The sequence below is a fragment of the Phocoena sinus genome, chromosome 10 (assembly GCF_008692025.1).
Source record: "Phocoena sinus isolate mPhoSin1 chromosome 10, mPhoSin1.pri, whole genome shotgun sequence".
NCBI classification, from domain to species: Eukaryota; Metazoa; Chordata; class Mammalia; order Artiodactyla; family Phocoenidae; genus Phocoena; species Phocoena sinus.
The window spans coordinates 18,044,210-18,064,632 of NC_045772.1; the positions used below are offsets into that span (position 1 = coordinate 18,044,210).

Genomic DNA, 20,423 nt, shown 5'->3' on the forward strand with positions numbered 1-20,423 from the left:
GGTCTCCAGTCTCCTAGAGTTAGCTTCCAGGGTAAGGAGAGTGCTTTATTTACCTCTGTAGCCCTGAGGCTCCTAGCACAGTGACTGGTAGACAGTAGGGGCTGAACAATCCTTTGTTGACTCGAAATGAAGCATGTAGATTAGATCAGTGGCACTGAAATAAAACCCTATGAATGCAGGGAAAGTCGTCAGTTATCTCTGCATCTTTTGATTCATCATCCGTTGTGTGGATGTCATACTTCTTCCAGTTCTACTACTTCCTTTTTTACATTTCCTGCCTTTGAGTACATCATTTCACTCCTAAAACTCCACTTTATGGGTAGTTGTAGAGAAAGGGAGGAGTTAAACACAGGCCAACATTATTTCTTTTCTGCAAATAACAGTTTTTAAAAGTTTGATGGAGATTGAAATTCATGTGATACAAAGGTAATAAGCCAATTTAAGCGAATGGGCCAACTTTTCTTAGGGCTTTCTCTGTGCATTTACTCTAAGTGAATTCCAAACAATCTTAAGAAGTAGCCAATATTACTCCCATTGTAGAGGTGAGGAAACTGTCACGGAGAGGTCAAGAACCTTGGCCAGGGTCACATGCCAGTAAGAGGGGGAGCTGGCATTCAGATCAGGTTGTCTGATCCCAGGGTGGTATTGCTACTCACTCCTCTTGGAATAATTGGAGGCTTTCATTCGTCTTTGCTTCCTTATTTGCTCCGGAAATGTGAAAATATGCAGAGAAACAGTAGGAGCTTTATAAATAAAACATGTCTACATATTTTTACGTGATTAAAGCTGGAAAGTTTAATGTGGCACCGGGCCACTTTTTTAGTGGAAGTAAAGGGAACGTGATTCCCGGCCCCGGTTGCAAAAATCCTGCCCCCTTTGCAGTGAGTGGTGTCTGGCCCACCGCCCATCTCTGATGGTCACAGACCAGGGAAGTCCGACCCAGACTGGACTCAGGGAAAGACAGCGAGGGAGCTTGGCTGCACCGAGAATGGGCCATGCATTCTTGCAGCCCAAATGTCATCTGGTTGGGAAAAGCCACATGTCATGTTGCAAATACTATGCGGGTGGGGGGCAGCATATGCAACATTTTAAGCTGGCGTGAAGGCTGCCTGGACTGACCAGCTTGTTAAACCTGAAGGAGAGTATTGCAACTTTAGATGGAATCTGAAAAACGAATACCGGAGCTCAGCGGCCGAGTGAGGGGCGTTGTGCATGTGGCCACATTAACAGGGACACAAGGCCAACACGAGGTACTGAAAGCGTTCCAGGAGACAATCGCCGTTCAACTCCACCCTGCAGTTCGGGTGTTGCCCTGGACGACAGCTTCTGCCCTTGGTTTCCCCATCTTAAAAATCGAGGCGCAGGCAGGCTGCACTCAGGCAGGCGGATGAGACACTTGCACTTGGTGGAGGGAGGCGATTGAAAAGAGGGAAGGCTGAGAAATCATGCTTCGCAAGGTCCGGGGAAAACACTGCGGGAAGCAAGTCCGCACAGACCTTAGCAGAAGCACGCCTAAGTCCCGGTCCCTGGAAGCCCCCGCCGAGCAAGAGGCCGCTGGCCGGCTCCGCCGTGCCCCGCAGGACCTACCCGCAGCACCTACCCACAGCACCTAACCGCACCTGCCCCCAGCCCGTTCTGCAGGCTGGCACAGCTGCAGCCGCTCGGCGCACGGGGCGGGGCCGGAGGCGGGGCCGGGGCCGGGGCGGGGCCGCGCCGGGCGGGCACGCGGGAGGCGCGGAGGGAGGGTGTCGCGCCGAGGGAAGCGGCCCGCGGCGGAGGGAGGGAAGGCCGAGTCCTGGAAGCGGAGCTCCGCGCTGGGACTGGTTCCTTCGCAGCCATTTTCTGTCCAACCAAACAGCCGATTGGAGACGGGAGCCAACCAGGGCTGCATTGGAGGTTTGTGTCTCGCTTCGGCCAATGATCGCTCCTAAACCGACTCCACTTTAGCTCGAATGAAATGTCCGTCTCCTCCCGGCGCCGTCCCCGCCGCCAACGCCGCCGCGGCCGGGGGCACTCGCCTCCCTCCCGCCCGCCCTCCCGCCCGGGCCGGAGCCGGGGCCGGGCGGGCGCCTGCGAGGCCTGTCCCGCTGCGGGCCCGGCCGAGGAGCGAGCGCGGGGCCGCTGCGCGGCTCTTTGTGCGCGGGGCCGAGGAGCGGCGGGACGCGGGCCAGGCCGCCCCCTGCTCGCCGCCGCCGCAGAGCTCCGGGCCCGAGGCCGAGGAGGGGGCGCTGGGGCACCGTCGGGCCCCGTTCTCGGCGGCGTCCCGGCCGGCTCCATTTTGTGCGGAGAGCCGGCCGGGGGCCGGGGGGACGCAGCCAGGACCTCCGGCCCTGATCCTGACCCCTGGGCCTGGCCGCCGTGCGGGGGTCCCCGGGGAGCGCCCCTCTTCCGCCCGCCGGTCCGCGGAGGCACGGCGGGGCCGGGCTGCTTTGTCTGCCCCGGCACCCCGAGCGCCGCGCGGCGGGCGGGCGTTGGGCGCGGGCCCGGGCCGGGCGAGTCGGGGGGATGCGCGCCAGGGGCGTCCTCGCCGCGCGGGCTGGACTGACAGGTCGGCCGGGCGGGCCGTGGGGCCGGGGCCAGTCCGCGCACCTTCGTGGGGAGGAAGCGAGGTCCCCGGGAGGAAGGAATGGATTTGGTTTCCCCGCAGTCTGGTTTGCGCGTAAAGAATGCAGCCATCTGGCGGCTTGCGGTCCCTGGACTTGCCCCGAAGGTGGGAAGGAAGCCTTACGGATTGGACTAAGGTTTTAATCTTGGGTGGGAGGCGGGGAGGATATGTCAGGCTTTAGGAGAAGTAGTCTCCGAGAACAAAGAATTAGAGGACCCACAAGTCGTAATCGCGACTGAAGTACTCTAATGAGATGATTTAAGCAAGGTTAGGTAGCGTATGACCTTTAAAAAAAAAATTGTATCCCACTAACCTGCATGGACTCCACGGTTCGTGCCACGAATCACTGGGATGGTTTCGGCTTTCTCCTATGGAAACTAATCAGCAATATAAAGTGATGAGGTAAAGTGATCAATGTAAGTGGCATTAACAAATAGGGATTTTATTGGTAAAGTATTGAAAGTTTAACCCAAATACCTTAAAAGGCAATTATTCCTTCCTCACACTGCTGCTGTAGTTTTTAATTTAAGGATTATATTGATGCAAAACTCTGGTTTTGATGCCAAAGAATGGAGGGTGGAGGAAGGAAGGGTCTACTGCTTTTCTTGGATACAAATTTGCATTTCTTTAAACATTAAACAGATGTATGCATTCCCTTGAGCTTTCATATATATCATAACCTGCCTTTAAGAAAATATATACCATATGAGGTGATAGTGTTTTTCTTTGATATACCGAATCTAAATATATACCGACTCAACTATTTGGGTGAGTGTGGTGAGGTGTGGCACCCCTTTCCCCAGCAAAAGTACATAAATATCTACAGCTTCTATATTTTAAGGATTCTGAGGATTTTTTACCCCCCAGAGACACCCTTTAAAAAATAACACTTATAGCTACAAGGAAGGAATTTTCCGGGCAGCTTTGGGCTAGGAAGAGGACGATATTTGGAAAGAAATTAGAAATTCCTTTTAAGATTATAACACAGTGGACAATGTCAGCCAGTCTTTGCTGCCTGGACCCTTGTAATGGCATTTTAAAATTCAATTCAGTGGTTAGAATTTTTTCTCCCATTTACTAGATTTCATGCTTGAATGTGTATCGGTATTTTTTTCTTCTTTTAAAAATTAACACTAAAAGGGTATGTTTTTGTCCCCCCACTCTCCATTTAATTGTTTCACTCGAGAAAAGGAAAAGCAAATGAGAAAGGGAGATTGTAACACTGTAATAGATGCTAGTTTATTCAGCTATTTATGCCTTAAGGTGAGCAGGAAGTTCTGTTGAGATGCAATTTGAGTCCAAAATGGTGGTACCTTAAAATGATAAAGGTCTTAATTGTGTTGTTCTCTGGGCAACATGTATCTTCTTCCCGCTATAATCTGAGATATTTAAAAGCGTTATACTCTGAGGTAAATTTGTCTCGCCTTTTGAGCTTTGGACTCTAAATCGCACTCTAAAACAATAAGAAAATCATCACCAAAAAATTAAGTTGATAAATGGGGTGTTCGTGTCGATATTTTAAATAGTTTAGATATGTTACATGATTTTTGGTCTCTTGCATATTACATAATTTGGTGTGTTGTGATGAATATTTATGATGAACATGACTAAATATAGGGTTATGTTGGAAAAGCAATACCTCCCCCCGATGGCATTAACTTTTTTGTAAGTTCTCCAAAATATATCTTCCAATTTAACAAACATTTATTGGGTGCTTGCTTTTTGCACCATTTTTTAGCCATGCACTCCATTAAATAAGAATAGTAGGTAAAATTATATATGCCTTTTTAAATTTTACTAGGAAGAAAGCCTATAGGCTAACTTTTTTACTACTAATAGATGTTTATCTTCTAGGTTGGAATTGGGCAGAGATTAGACACCTTTTTAGGCAGGTGTTCTTGAGTACCACTGACAACACGGTTCTCAAAGTATTTCTTGACAGTAAGTATGTTTTATCATTTTGGTTGTTAATTTGATTTGAACTGTAATTAGCTGGAAACAAAATTGTAACTGATTTATATTGGAGATTCCTGATAGAATGAATGCCTTTCAAGGCCAGACAGTACCTCTCCTCATTCCTGTTGCTTTCTTCTTTTTAGGGACTTGCATATATTAAGTGTTTCCTCTGGGTCCTTAAGAGTTGTCCAGGCTACAGGGTAAAAAGCCGTCCCAGCTCTCAAGAGGCTATCTGTTTAGCTGGTAGGGCTTTAGTCAAATTGAATACTTAGAGGCAAGTTATGTGTGGAACAGAAAATGCTGGTTCTAAGGGTAGCACAAGTGAAAAGAGAGGTGTGGTGGGCTTGGTAGTTGGGAATGTCATGGAGGGAGCCTGCAGGGTTCGAACTGAGCCTTGAAGGATGAGTGGGGTTGGATAGGTGCAGGCTGTCACCATAAGCAAAAGCCTGAAGTTAGGGGTGAGTGACTTATGTTTAGTGGCTGGGCAGTAGATCTGCATGGTCCAGGTGGGGATTTCACAGGATAATCCAGTGAAGAGATACCACGTGACCTGTCTGGATACTTGAATCTGATACTACATCTGTAACATCAGGCATGTCACAACTTCCTTGAGACATGATTGCCTCACTCCTAAAACAGAAGAACAAAAACAGGAACAAAAGAACCTGGTGGTCCCTAAATAAGGTATTTTTAAAAAAATCAGCCCTGAAGATAGAGTTGGAAGCCAGTTTAGTTAGGTTAGGTAGGGGAACCTCTCATGTAAAGCCATGAAATGGTTTGGATTTGATGCGGAAGACTTTTAGAACCATTATAGGTTCAAGAGCTATAGAAGCAATGTTTCAGTGAGATTGGTCTTAAAACTGCATGTACCCAGGTAGGTTGGATAGTAATCCAGTGTAAGTAGAAAAGGAAGGGCATATCCAGAAAACATTTAAACAGATTAGGTAGATCTTGGAGGAGGTGGAAGAACCTAAGATGACACTGGTATAATTAGCCTGGAAGCGTAGAGAGATGGCATTATTAACAATGGAATTGCAGCAGTTCAGAAGGAGTTCTTATCCATTGCCTCCTTGCAGGAGATGGGGGAGGTGAATTTCATTTTCCAGTATCTTAAGTTTGCAGTGGTGGGATATCAGACATATTCTACAGGCCTGGCTTGCTTGAGTGGCAGTCATGATATAGTTGTAGATGTAGGACTTATGAGCATAGAAATGATATTTAATGAGTTTATTCAGAAAGTAAGGGAAGAAAGAGAAAACGATTGCTGGTTAAAACTAACAAGTAGGATGTGGGAAGGAAAGAATATTGCTTTGGAAATCAAGGGAGAAGAGAATTCCAAGCATAGATGTGGGGTCAGCAGTGGCCAGCACTACAAAGAACAGTCAGGTAGGTTGAAGGCACGATCTTTGGCAACTTTTGAGAGCAGTTTCAGTATCATGTTGGGATGGAAAAGCACATGTCACAGAGTTTCAACAGGACTGCAGAGGTGTGTAAGGACTGTCAGGGTGAGGATAAGCGAGACAGTGTGGAGCAGAATTAAGCTTGTATGTGTCTGTATGTACTTGGTGTGTTTACTGAGGGCGACTAAGCATGTTTAAGGAAGAATTGAAGAAGCTGGTACTAGAGATGAGGAATCTTTGTATTATTTCTTATCCTCAAAGAGATAAAAAGGAATTGATCCATAGAACAGGTGAAAGGGGTCATGTAAGAGAGAAAACTTTTTATGCCTGGGAAGAATATGAGAACTGTATTTGAAGGGACGGTAATACTAGGGTACATTTGCTGAGTTCTTACTGTGTATCATGTACTTTGCTAAGTGCTTTTTTGTTGTTGTTGTTGCGGTACGTGGACCTCTCACTGCTGTGGACTCTCCCGTTGCGGAGCACAGGCTTCCGGACGCGCAGGCTCAGTGGCCATGGCCCACGGGCCCAGCCGCTCCGCGGCACGTGGGATATTCCCGGACCGGGGCACGAACCCGGGTCCTCTGCATCGGCAGGTGGACTCTCAACCGCTGCGCCACCAGGGAAGCCCTGCTAAGTGCTTTTTATACCATAGCTTCACTTCTCATAGCAATTTCATTTTGAAAATGGGGAAGTTAATATTGTCCTTGCTTGAGAAGCATCTTTGAAGGTTTTTAATATACAATCAGTAGACTCAGAGTTTAGAGGACAAATTAAAGACGTAGGCTTAAGGACTATTTGAAAAACTATCAGGAACAAATACTATAAAGTACTTCGCATCTGAGACTCTGGACTTCGGTCTCATTTAGGTTGCCACCTTTGGCAAGTCATTAGCCTCACATAACCTCAATTTTCTCACCTGCTTCATGGAGTCATGAACATTGCATAAGGTATTTAGAAAGTGCTCAAAAATGTTAAACATTAAAGAGGGCACTACTTATCGCATTTGTGCCACAGACTATTAGTATAGTTAAGATACCGTTACATCACAAAATTATAGAATAAAATTTACTAGCTTAGACAGCTGACCATTTATTTCACATAATATTTTAGAGAACAATATTATCGGTTAAACTAAATACTTAGAATAGTCAATAAAGTTAATTTAATGGGATTTAACTACTCTTTGTCCATATTTCTCAGTTCCCTTGGATCTAATGATTGATCATTTTACCCATTCTCGTCACTATTCTACATGCTCTTTCCTCTTTGTTGTCTGGATGGAATTCAACACTTCAGGGTCTCTGTTCTTACCAGGCTTGTAAGTATCACAGCTGGACATATCGATTCCACTAAACATTTATGGTCACCAACTTCAGCTAGGCTCTTTGCATCCTCCTAGCACTCCTGTTCCCTTCCTTTTGCATTCTCTGGTGAAAGCCATCTGTCTCCCCAGCTGTAAGAATCCCAGCATTATCCTTGGTTCTTCCTCCAGCTCTTATTCAGTCAGCCACCAAGTCTGTTGATTTTACCAACGAAAAAGCTCTGTAGTCTCTGCTTCTGCTGTCCAGTGCTGCTGTCCTGTTGATACTGGGAATGTTCATCATCTTTCCTGAACTCATTCCCTAAATGCAGCATTACAGTCCTTACTGGACTTCTGCCGCCATTCTTGCTCCCCTCCAGTTCACTTTCTACACTGGACTGTAGCCAGAGTGATGTTTTTAAAAAGAAATCTGATTTGCATTCTTCTGCTAAAACTCTTCTTTGATTTACTCTTGTCCACAAGATACTGCTTGACCCAGCCTCTATTAGCTCATTCCAGCCCACCAGTACTGTTTCTCAGTTTCCTTTGCCTGGAACATTCTCGTCCCATCTTTCTTTGACTGATTGCTGTTCATCTTTCAGTCTCAGTTTAAACGTCATTTTCTTAAGATGGCCTTCCTTGACTCTTTTAGACTAGTGAGGTTCCTTATGGAATAAACTCCTGAAGCATATAATAAAACATCTTTATTTTCCTTAGCACTGGGCACTAGCAATTAGTTAATTATTTGTCATTATTTAATAACTATATATAACATTTACTGAGTACTCCTATTGTATTATGGTAGGTCTTTACATGGTAAGTACTATTCTTGTCCCACTTGCCAGTAAGTTGCAGGGAATTCAAACCAGGTGATCTGATTCCAGAGCCTGTGCCTTGGAAATACTAATAGGCTGTGCTCCCCACCCCGTCCCCCTGACCCCAGTTTACGTAACATTTGTCTTCTCTGCAAGATGAGGACAGAGACCTTGTCTTTGTTGTTGACCTGTGACGTTGTCGGCACATAGCACAGACTTGATAAATACAGGGTGCTTACTCGGTAAATATTTGTTCAGTGGCTTACAATCTACAATCTATTTTGTGAATTTTAATAGGAAGTTTTAGACCTAGAAAAAGCCTTTGGGATGTATCTAGCAAGTTACCCCCCTCATTTCTTATATATATATATAGGAAGATAGCTAGCATATTGTAAGCATCAAAGATGAGGCCAGCTTGTTGAATGGAAGATTCTAAGAGCCTTGGGGATTCCAAGATGGGAACACTGATTTTTGGCTTACAGAATAGGGTAAATCAGAAAGATTTCAGGAGGATGGGTGAACACTGGGATTAAAGTATGGGGCAGGATGTTAATGGTAGAAAGAATAGAGGAAGACAGGAGTGGTGAAATGACAGAAAAGCTAAAACTTGCAGAACCAAAGACGCATACAGCTAAGCAGATGACATGTGGCTTATCTTCAAAGGAGGGAGGGTGAGATCTGACATCTGAGTACACTATGTGCCAGACTCTGTCCTTAGCAGGTTTCTAGTCTTTATTTAATTCCAACAACTCTATGAAATACTTTCAGAAGTAATTTTTAGAAGACTGAGGTTTAGAGGCTAATGTTCTTAATCCAGGTAATTCCAGTGCATGACAAGATCATGTGAGTTAAACTTCTTGCTTTTAACACTTTTTTTACATTATATCTATAAATTAATCTCTCAGATCATGGTTATTACAACAGGGTCTTGCTCATCAGCTAATTTAAAAAGACTCAGGCTATCCTGTGGACATTGATTTAGCAAAGGATTTCTGTAACTGCCTCCAACCCCCCTTCCCAAAAAAACAAACTGTATTTGTTTCTTAGTTGTAGGCTTTTAACCACTTTGGTCCTGTCTCCTGCACCTTGATCTCCCCTAGGGCATTGTAAAAACCAATCCATTCACAGCTATCCTAATTGACCTCTCTTTCATGGCTAATAAATCCATCATCATACCTATTAAAGACAACTCTCCTAGTATCTTTATAGCATTTTAGGATCAAAATAGCATTTTATATTTGGAAAATGCTTCATACATATACTAGCTGTTTAAGATGGGCAAGGTGAAATTATTATTTCCATTTTATATAGAAATACATTTAACCGGTAGGGATGCTTGTTTTCAGGGATCAGTAAGACTCTAAATCAGAGCTCACTGACTGCTGTTTACCTCCTCTTAGAGGGCACTAAGAAGCATCATAAATAGGTACCCTGTACTTTCACAAATTATTAAAAGTAAGTGAATTCTATTCTCTACCCCCTTAAAACAGCTATATAAATTATGGAAATGTATCTGTATTTACAATTAAATTAGATACCACAGTCAACAGATGCATCAAAGAAATGCCATGTTATTGAAGACTTGGAAACTAGCCTGGTATTTTAGTATTAGATAAAGATCCAACAGAGATGGAAAGGAAGAGGTGTTACGTAAGGACTCAGATATTGCAGTTAATAACATTAGGTTTGTGCTGGGTCCTGGGCCTTGATAAACATTTAGCATCAACTGTCCCTTCTTGATTTGGCCTGAAAGCGTATGTAAATTACACTTAATTTTTGCTATGCTTTTTATTCAGATAATGCATTCAAAATTTTTCCAGCCACAATTAGCCAGTCCCTTATTGTTCTGAATAGTATTATTTGCAAAGCAGAAAGACTTCCAGCATTTGCCATGTTGGAATGGAGACAGTTCAGGGCTTATGGGTCCATCCCTAACCCGCCCACCCTGCCCAGATTTTCTTTCTTAGAAATCATTTACCTCTGAGTAAAATTAAGCAGGGTTTTATTTTTATTTTGGCCGCGCCGTGTGGCTTCAGGGAGTCTCAGTTCCCTAACCCACAGCAGTGAAAGCGTGAAATCCTAACCACTAGACCACCAGGGAACTCCCAGGGTTCTTTTAAAATAGTCATTTTAGGGCTTCCCTGGTGGCGCAGTGGTTGAGAGTCCGCCTGCCGATGCAGGGGACATGGGTTCGTGCCCTGGTCCGGGAAGATCCCACATGCCGCGGAGCAGCTGGGCCCGTGAGCCATGGCCGCTGAGCCTGCACGTCCGGAGCCTGTGCTCCGCAACGGGAGAGGCCACAGCAGTGAGAGGTTTGCATACAGCAAAAAAACCGAAAAGTCATTTTAACTCTCATTTTTGTCTGTGGTTATCATTTTCCTATTTTTATATGCAGATCTCCAATCTCCCTGACCCCTCCTTTTCTTTTTTCTTAACGAGTCAAAAGTCTGAGGGTGGGGGAAGAGAAAATTAACCTTTGACTAGAATTAGGGGTGATGAGCTTGTTCAAAATGAGGGTGTACTTTTGGGTTGCATGGGTACAGAATTGTGCAAGGAATCCATATGCTTCTTATACCAAACAACAGTTTAAACCAGGATATTGTCTCTTGTGGAACTTCTGTGAGATAGCAAAGAAAGTTTGCAGTGAGAGCAAAAAAGTTCATGTAGGAATATCTGGCTTTAGCAGGAGAGCTGAACAGGCTGGATATATCCAGGTGGCTAACTACTTAGCTGATTTTGGCTTTGCTTGCCATTACAGAGATAAATTAGGTTGTAAGTCAGGGTTGCCTATACTATATTTGATGATTATGCAATTGAAAAGAAAGACGTGTGTGTTTTAAATTCATTTCCTTGTTTTGTTTCCCCGTTGGTCGTAGGCTTATCACTTAATAGAGGGTGAATAGGGAAACTTGAATCATTGGCAAATTATCAAAAGGTTTCCAAATCAAGAAATAGGTTTTCTTTTAGTAAGCTTAAGGCTATGAAAAATGTAACTGACTCATCCTATGACAATTTATGAGCACTGAATCTATTATGTAGTTTTTAGACAAGTTTTATTGAAGATTATTGAAAGCTTTTTTTCCTCATAGATGGATGGTGACAGTTCCACCACAGATGCTTCTCAACTAGGAATTTCTGCAGACTATATTGGAGGAAGTCATTATGTTATACAGCCTCATGATGGTAAGAAAGCCACAATTAGAAACAAATTCACAAGTAGGAACAAATTAGAAAGTGGAAATTTTATTGATGTGATGTTCTATGTTACTTTTGTCTTTACAGGAAAATTAGCACTCTTGTGTCACAGTTTAGTGATAGTCTAAAAAGGTATACTTTGCTATTTTTATTAGAAATAGTCTTCAAAAGAATGATGGGTTTTAGAAAATAATTCTATAAAAGTATGCCTTTTTAAAGCTGGTACGGTTTCTTTAATGATTTGTTATTGATTTCCTACTTAAGTATTAAATATGGCGAATTCTTACTCAATTGATAAACTGAGTAGTTCTTCAGAGGGTAGTTGCTAGCTATTATATTTCTGGTACTTATGAACAGACTTAGTTTTGGTTTTTATTCAGTATTAAGTTTTAACTTGTAGTAGAATGGCAGTATTATGTTGGCCTATCAGAAATAATTTGCTTTTGTGGCATTCTGATGTGTAAGATTAAAAAACACTAAGATACATTTTTGTAGAAGGCAGTTGGGGGTAGGTGATTACTTATTCCATCCTAAAACAGATATTCAAACAAGTTAATTTTGATAACATCATTTTAAACATGTAAAAATGTAAACTGAATCAACTTAAGTACCCTTCTTATTTGATACATATATTAATAAAAGAGTGGGAAGTTTACTTACAAGATACTGCATTTAATCATAAAAGGATATTATTTGTACTATGAAAGCTTCAGTTATATCTAAAAATTTACTTTCTCTAAGAACATTGGATTACTGCTATAGCTTTGTTCATAAACTTACTACATTAGTGGAAATCCAATTGGGTTAGTAATATTCAAGTCCAGTTTTTCCATTCTATATAAACTTGGCTTTGGATAAACACACACCCTTTTAATCTTGTTATGTGCATGGAGCCATAGATCACAGTCTCTTCTATTTTATAGCTAAGTTATGTAACAGATAATTTATGAGCACCTCCTCTGTTGGAGGTGCTGTACCAAGTCCTAAGGAAGGACACAAAGCTGATCCCTGGCCTCAGGTAGCAAACATCTAAGAGGGGGAATGAGAAATAAGGATTATAAAATGTGTTAGAGAAGAGACACAAAGAAGCACTTGTTTGAGATATTTTGTGAAAGGAGAGATCACTTCTGAAGGTGCTGTGGAGATGTATTTGAGCTTTTTGGAGAGTGGGTAGGTAGGACTTTGTAGGCAGAGTTGAGGATAAGAGTATTCTAGGCAGTGGGTTTGAAATTAATGAGGAGGCTCAGTTATGGCCCTGAGAAAATTGTGAAAAGAACTGCTGTCCTAATCCCTAAAAACGATTAGGAAATGAACCAGAATGTTTCTTATCTTAGATTGTCTGAGGTAGTCTTCTCTATCTTGAAGGAAAAATTATGAGAAGCTATAAACCTGTTATTTTTACTTAGATACTGAGGACAGCATGAATGATCATGAAGACACAAATGGTTCGAAAGAAAGTTTTAGAGAACAAGATATATATCTTCCAATTGCAAATGTTGCAAGGATAATGAAAAATGCCATACCTCAAACGGGAAAGGTAATGCTGAGGAGAAATTTAACTGGGTTTTGTTTTTCAGGGGTGGGAGGGGGGCATGTAAAACTACATGAACACATATTTCATGAATATAGTTAGCTGTCGATTTCAGTCATTCAGCCTTTCAGCAAAACACACATCTCAGTTGTACACACTTGGTTGCTGAGCGGCGCTCCTGCTCCCCACTTGCTGGAAGCAGATGAAACAGAATTAAGAATCGTTTTAAAAATAGGTGCATTGTGGGCTTCCCTGGTGGCGCAGTGGTTGAGAGTCCACCTGCCGATGCAGGGGACACGGGTTCGTGCCCCGGTCCGGGAAGATCCCACATGCCGCGGAGTGGCTGGGCCCGTGAGCCATGGCTGCTGAGCCTGTGCGTCCGGAGCCTGTGCTCCGCAACGGGAGAGGCCACAGCAGTGAGAGGCTCGCGTACCGCAAAAAAAAAAAAAAAGGTGCATTGTCAGAACTATCAGGTTTTGGCCATATGAAGTTGTAACTTCCGTAACGTTGCAGCAAAATTGGACCATGTTGGGCTGATGGATGTAGTAAGAATTTTCCCCCCAAATCTATATGTTTGGAAACTTTCTCTATAATTATAAATAGTAACATACATTTAATTCAACTGGCGTGATCTTTTAAAGTAGTTTTGTCTTGTGGAGAAATAACTGCATAAACAGTTACTTATAACAGCTTTTAAAAACTCATTGTCACTCTACTTATCACTTGGTCTGAACTAAAGTCCACACTTTGTATATTGTTTTGTATTGCATAATAAGCTTTCTCTCATTTTATTGTAGCTTTGAAAATACTTATGAAAGTAATAAAGCTTACAAAGAAATACATTATTAAAATATATCACAAAGCCTAGAAGTTCCAATTTGAGTGGTCCTCCTTATGTTTTAAGGGGAAAAAAGCACAACTGCTGATAATTGCTTACTATGCTAGGCCTGCGCTGCCTGGTACTGTGGCCACTAGCCACATGTGGTTATTGAGCACTTGAAATGTTGGCCGAATGAACTGAGATGTGCTGTAAATGTAAAACATAGCCCAGATTTTGAAGGCTTAGTATAAAAGAAAGGATAAAGAGATCTCAATTTTTTAAATGCTATTTTAATTGAAGTATAGTTGATTTACAGTATTTAAAATCTCAATTTTAAATGGATTCTGTGTTTAAATGATAATATTTTAGATTTACTAGGTTAAACAAAATATATTGAAATTAATTTCACCTTTTTTTTAAGCATAGCTGCTGGAACATCTAAAGTTATATATCTAGCTCAGGTTATATTATCTTGTTTGACTGCATTTATGCAGTAACTCTTGTTACTTTTCACCAGGATGTAAAATAGGCATGGAGGTGAAAGACAGTATGTTTCAGCAAGGATTTTGTCATTCCTGTTAGAAGTGGCTTTGGAATTGCATGATTTAATCTATTTAGAGTTTCACTTTCAAACCCTAGACCACTAAGTGAAGAGTTGTCTTTATAATGAGATGGCAGGTGTGTGCTTCTTTTGGTAGGCTTTTTCATAAACTCAAAACGTATTCTGGACACTTTGTATCTTTATTAATAAAAATGTCACCAGATGTCATTATTTCACTCCCTTGTAAGCCTTACAGTGAATTTAGTTTTTAGTTTGTTTTTAAAAACTTTCTGGTGTCCTCACTGGTGGAAATGCCAGGGCAGAGAAGCGGTACCTAAGTCTAGCCCACAGTACACTCCAGACATAACAGGACTGATTTTCTTGGGGCACTTGGTTTGTAAGAGTTTTCAGTTTTATGGGGTGGTAGGGTCATCCAGTAGTTGCTTTTAAACCTAAATTCTGTTTTGTGTGAAGAGTTGTCAAGGCTTCTCTCATTTGTATTTAAGTTTTCAGTCTCACTCAATGAGGGTTGCAATTTTGATAGCATATGTTACGTCACTGTTAGCAGCATATATTTTGAATATTAAAGGTTAACAGTCATAAACTGAAATTTATATTCTTCTGAATAGCCTTTTATTTTTGCAGGTTGTTAGGAAAGTGGTGGTTATATTCCCTGCAGATTTACCTATGATTTTTCTCTTCAGATTGCAAAAGATGCCAAAGAATGTGTTCAAGAATGTGTAAGTGAGTTCATCAGCTTTATAACATCTGAAGCAAGTGAAAGATGCCATCAAGAGAAACGGAAGACAATCAATGGAGAAGATATTCTCTTTGCCATGTCTACCTTAGGCTTCGACAGTTATGTAGAACCTCTGAAATTATACCTTCAGAAGTTCAGAGAGGTAAGTAAAGTGTCTCCCATTATGTTTTTAAGAAAATACACTATTCACTTTTAACTTTTTAAATGTATTAATCATTTCTCAGAAGTATGTAATCACTTATATTACTGAACTTAAATAGGAAGTCCTTTCTTTCTTCCTTTGTATTACTAATGGCAGCATAGTTGTGTAATGATTAAGAGCATGGACTCTGGATTTAGACCATCTGGATGCTGAACTCTGTACCCTGGGCAGCCTGTTTAAGTACTTTAGGCCTTGGTTTCCTGGTCTGTAAAGTGAGGCTAATAATAATAGTACCTACCTCACAGAGTTACTGAGAGGACTAAGTAAAATAATCCATGTACAGCCCTTGGCTTGGCACATACAGAGTGCTCGATAATGTTAGCACATGCTGTTATTGTTACTAATTTAAAAGAGGTAGCATCTCAAAGCTTGCGGCCTTTTAGATAAGAAAAAGGGAATTATAACTATAACCTTTTCTTATTATTGATTGAATTCTTCTACATTTCCTATTTGGGTTTTCTTTGCATGTGGTATGAATTTTGTGAAAATGAATTGAGATCAGCATATTTATTTCTACACTCCAACTTGGGTGTCAGATCCACATTGCTTTCAAAATACTTTCTTAATGTCTCTATTGTTAGAATCCCATTAAATTAGTGATATCTGCACAGAATGACTAAAGTAGGAAGAGAATGTGTAAATTCTTTACAGAACTTTTCCAAATCTTCAGCATCATTAGAACCTGAGAGTGGACAGAAACTTAGAGGTCTCTGATCCAAACTGTAATTTTGATTTAGGAATTTTAAACTCCAAACTGGCTGCTATAGTGCTGGCCGAGAGCTGCAAGTATAGTTAAATGATAACTTGGATCATTTGTAGTAGATCTGCAAGCTGGGTATTTACAGTTTTTGCAGACTACTTCATCTGTAAATAGACTTCTCTTTTCCTTTTGACATAGTGTGGAATAACTTTATTTTTACTCATAAATATTTTAGATTTTCTAGGTCATTATTAACACTGTCTTGTGATGACTACTGCATATATAACAGCATTTTGAAGGACCTTTCCATATGTTATTAACCAGAAGCATTAATAAATACTCTGTATTTTGTAATAATAGAAGCTCCTAATTTTAGGAAATAAGTAAGCATTCTCATTTAGGAAACAGGTTGTTGTTGTTTTGAATGTAGTGATTACTTGTTTGATTTCCCTTCCTCAGGCTATGAAAGGAGAAAAAGGAATTGGTGGAGCAGTCACAGCTACAGATGGACTAAGTGAAGAGCTTACAGAGGAGGCATTTAGTAAGCAGTGTTATGATACATTTATGCAGCTACATTCGTTCTCACGAGTCATGTAGATTGTTGGCAGTGATTAATTCTATATGTCTGTAGTAGAACTTTTGGAATATTAGCACTGAGTGTTTTGACATAGCACTATTTTGAATAGTTCTTACTAGTTCATACCCTTATATTTGAAGTCAATGAGGGATAAGCGTATAAATTTTAACTCTGCAGAGATTATAATCTTTCACCAATAGTTCTAATGGATTTCCATAGTCCCTAGTTTTTGGTTTAAGATTCACACGAGAGGAGTATTGAGAATTGTTGTTTATAATATAAAATCTTGTGATTTAAATAAATTTGAACTGAAGGTTTCTTAAAAATTGAGTGTTGGGCTTCTCTGGTGGCGCAGTGGTTGAGAGTCCGCCTGCCGATGCAGGGGACACGGGTTCGTGCCCCGGTCCGGGAAGATCCCACATGCCGCGGAGCAGCTGGGCCTGTGAGCCATGGCCGCTGAGCCTGCGCGTCCGGAGCCTGTGCTCCGCAACGGGAGAGGCCACAACAGTGAGAGGCCCGCGTACCCCCCAAAAAAAAAAAAAAAATTGAATGTCATATTGGTGAAATAGAAGGTCCTATGGTGATTGTTTCTCATATAAAATTTATATGTATATATATATTTCTCATATTTAAAATATATGTTGCTTAGTTATGTAAGTGTTGCTCCCAACCAGGCTTCACAGTGTACGTCTACTTATGAGTCAGAAACTCCATCCAGTCTTTTATGCCCATTGGGGAATTAATTAGTGAAAGTACACTTAAGAAAACTGAAAAATGCTATAGGAAAAAAATGTGCATTTTTAGGGAACTTTTTTTAAATGGAAAAAAATCACACAACCTTAAGGTTCAGGTCAAGAAAGCAGATGCGGTTCTTTTCCTGCTTTAACTTTTTTTTTTTTTTTAGCTAACCAGTTACCAGCTGGCTTAATAACTGCAGATGGTCAGCAACAAAATGTTATGGTTTACACAACATCATATCAACAGGTACAGTACCTTCTTTCTATTAATATTTTAAATAATTAAAAAAATTATATTCATTAATTTTTTTAAATCACAGGTAGTTAACGTCAACACATTATTATTAAGAATCTGATAAAGGTTGTTAAAAATTGTTTTCTCAAAATATATAACTGTGTATAGTATTCTCTGATGGTTACAGATATGTACACAGATGTTCATACAGTTCACCCTTCATATCCACGGGTTCCACACCCATGGATTCAACCAGCGATGGATCATGTTTCCGATCTGTGGTTTGTGGTTGGTTGAATCTGCAGATGGAATTTGCAGATGCAGAACCCATGGATACTGAAGGCCGATTAAAGGACTTGAGCGGGCTTCCCTGGTGGCGCAGTGGTTGAGAGTCCGCCTGCCGATGCAGGGGACACGGGTTCGTGCCCCGGTCCGGGGAGATCCTACATGCCGCAGAGCGGCTGGGCCCGTGAGCCATGGCTATTGGGCCTGCACGTCTGGAGCCTGTGCTCCGCAACGGGAGAGGCCACAACAGTGAGAGGCCCGCGTAACGCAAAAAAAGAAAAAGGACTTGAGCATCTGTGCATTTTGGCATCCATAGGGCATTTTGGAACCAATCCCCCATGGATATTGAAGGAATGAATGTATTTGCATAGATTTCTATAAAGATACACAAATTATTGAAGTAGCTCCTTAGGTAGAGAGAATGGAGATTTGGGGTGGGAACTAGACTTATTTTTCATCGTTTGTTGTTTTTACTCTTTGAATGTTTATAATATACAGGAAACTATTTTTTCTTTAATTCTGCTCAATTTAAATTTTCAAATCTTAGATTTCTGGTGTTCAACAAATTCAGTTTTCATGATCCGAAGAAATGATGGACTGGAGAGTGTAGAGAACTGAGTCTGTATGATTCCGGAACAGAGACATTAGAAGGAGCTGACTGGTGAAAAGATGTCTCTTTGTATATTAAATAGTTGTAATGTAGCTTCCCAATGCTTGACTAATTGAGGTGTTAATTCTGACCTGAGAATCTTTTTCATGAATGATTTTAAAGAAAAATTTGGATTTTAAAGGTATTAAAATATTTTTGTTTTGTACGAGAGTTTGTTGCTCTGTATGACTCCTGTATGCATTGTATATTGCAGTTTATTACTGTCAGAGATTTGTAGACAGTTTCTTATTTTCATATTGAATCATGTTACTTTTGTAATAATTCAAGTAAGCAGCTGGGTTAATTCATGATGTTTGCCCTTTTAATAAAAAATAAGGGTAGAGTTCATTTTGAATGCAAGTTGCCTTTATTATAAATTTGAGTTTGTCTTGGTTATATAATACTTTGCATGATAACCTAGCTAGATTTTTAGCATTTGCCATATTTATTAACTTTTTTGTAAAACATTCATAGCTTAAGCAGCACCATTTTTTTTTTAAAATGTAATTGAGAGATTAAATGTGAATGCAGAAGCAAATATTGTCGGCCCTATTCAAGCTGGTGCCCGTTAACAGTGTTTACACTGTTCATTGTGCCTGTTGAGATAGTTTTAGTTTACTGGAGCTTTTGTTAAGACTAGATTTGTTTTTGAGTTACATTATTATGAGTGTTGGAATTCATTTAAGTTTAATGTAGTCCTAGTGCTCTTGAAATGGTGCCCCTTTCATTTTGTATGATTTTTCCAAAGGCATATCTTCAAATACTATATAGTATCCTCTTCCAGAAGAGGAATTTCATAGTCTGATGGTAAATGTCCTCATTTTACCTTTTTAATTGAAATGTCAAGTTTCCTATTATGCTATGGGAACCAAGAAATATCAGACATCATTGTGTGTATACAGAGCTTTTTTGCATGGGTGAGTGAATGAAATGAAGAACAGAGTTACTGCTGTGAATGGTGCGAAAGAGAAACCGCCAGCTTCTAGTGTGCTGTCTTGATCTTTGCAATAAACTAAATTTAGATAATGTAACTTTGTATAATTTACTAGTATTGTACTTGGGTTGTTCCCTTTTTAGAGTGAGGACTTGTATTTTCTCACCTATGCTTTTTGGTGATAACTAACATGAGTCTCTCTTTTTTTTTTTTTTAAATCAACAATTGCTCTTGTATAGTTTGCCTAAAAGGCACTTTGAGTGAATGTCATCTTGGAAGGACACTCACATTTATAAGGGAGAAGCAATTTCCTAGATACAGGCTGGACAGAAACATTTACTTTGCCAGAAGGAGCTTTTGCGGGCACAACTGGGATAATCTGAAGTTAATAACTCCCTCACTACCTTCCCATTTAAAAAATAATCTTCATTACAGAAAATTCAAACGGGCAAAAAAGGGTGGTTAAGCAAAACCAACTATCATCCTACTATGTTAAAAACAACCAATGTTAATATTTTGGTAAATATGATTTGTCCTTTTACTTTGCTAAATATGTATATTTTTATAAAAATGGGCTCATACTTGCATACTGTTTTGTAACATGCTTTTTTCACTTAATATATTGTGAACATCTTTCCCAGGTCATTACATAGTCTTCTACTTTTATTTCTTTATTATTCTGTTGTATGGCTGAAACATAATTTATTTAATCTTCTATTGGACATTTTGACTATATACATCTTTTCACAGTTATAAACGACACTTCATTGACTCTTGTGTACATCCATGACTGTTTTCTTCAAATAAATTTTATTAGTAGAATTGTTGGTTTAACAGATATGCAAAATTTTAAGGCTTTTGATACATATATATAATTGTATTTTTGAAGTATCTTCCATTTGATCCAGGCAGTATGTCATTATATAACTGAAAAAAGCACTTGATCTTTGGTTATCAGGTTCTTTCTCTAAAGTTTAAAGATTGAGCTATGTATAAGAATCAAGATTAAAAAAATTAGACAACTTTAAAATGTATATCAGTATATACCAAAATAAAATTCTAAATTTAATAATTCGCTATTAGTACTAAAACTTTAGAGTATGTAAAATTAGGTCAATTTTGGATTATACGGGCTTCATACTCTGAAAGAACATTGGCAATTTGCACGTGTCAGGTCC

The 20,423-nt window shown here is 40.4% G+C and overlaps 1 protein-coding gene across 4 annotated transcripts; it reads left to right on the plus strand.

Annotated features, from left to right (window-relative positions):
• Positions 1 to 1,747: 1,747 nt before the first annotated feature.
• Positions 1,748 to 20,016, plus strand: NFYB (nuclear transcription factor Y subunit beta). Of its 4 annotated transcripts, none has more exons than XM_032646619.1 (8): positions 1,748 to 1,896; positions 4,460 to 4,546; positions 11,169 to 11,262; positions 12,681 to 12,811; positions 14,871 to 15,068; positions 16,288 to 16,369; positions 17,310 to 17,389; positions 18,210 to 19,832. In XM_032646619.1, the coding sequence occupies exons 3-8, from the start codon at positions 11,169 to 11,171 to the stop codon at positions 18,240 to 18,242; spliced, it is 618 nt and encodes a 205-aa protein (XP_032502510.1). In that variant the 5' UTR covers positions 1,748 to 1,896; positions 4,460 to 4,546; the 3' UTR covers positions 18,243 to 19,832. The 4 variants fall into 4 exon arrangements, with proteins under 4 accessions (XP_032502510.1, XP_032502511.1, XP_032502509.1 ...); XM_032646620.1 differs by lacking the exon at positions 1,748 to 1,896 and adding an exon at positions 2,484 to 3,021 and having other exon boundaries at positions 18,210 to 20,016; XM_032646618.1 differs by lacking the exon at positions 1,748 to 1,896 and adding an exon at positions 2,490 to 3,007 and having other exon boundaries at positions 18,210 to 20,016.
• Positions 20,017 to 20,423: the final 407 nt, after the last annotated feature.

What these genes read in the sequence shown, in the direction of transcription:
- NFYB (XM_032646619.1), top strand. Translation starts at nt 11,169, where the DNA reads ATGGATGGTGACAGTTCCACCACAGATGCTTCTCAACTAGGAATTTCT. An exon ending in ACCTTCAGAAGTTCAGAGAG is followed by an intron (nt 15,069 to 16,287) that starts GTAAGTAAAGTG and finishes TCCCTTCCTCAG; the next exon opens with GCTATGAAAGGAGAAAAAGG. An exon ending in GCTTACAGAGGAGGCATTTA is followed by an intron (nt 16,370 to 17,309) that starts GTAAGCAGTGTT and finishes TTTTTTTTTTAG; the next exon opens with CTAACCAGTTACCAGCTGGC.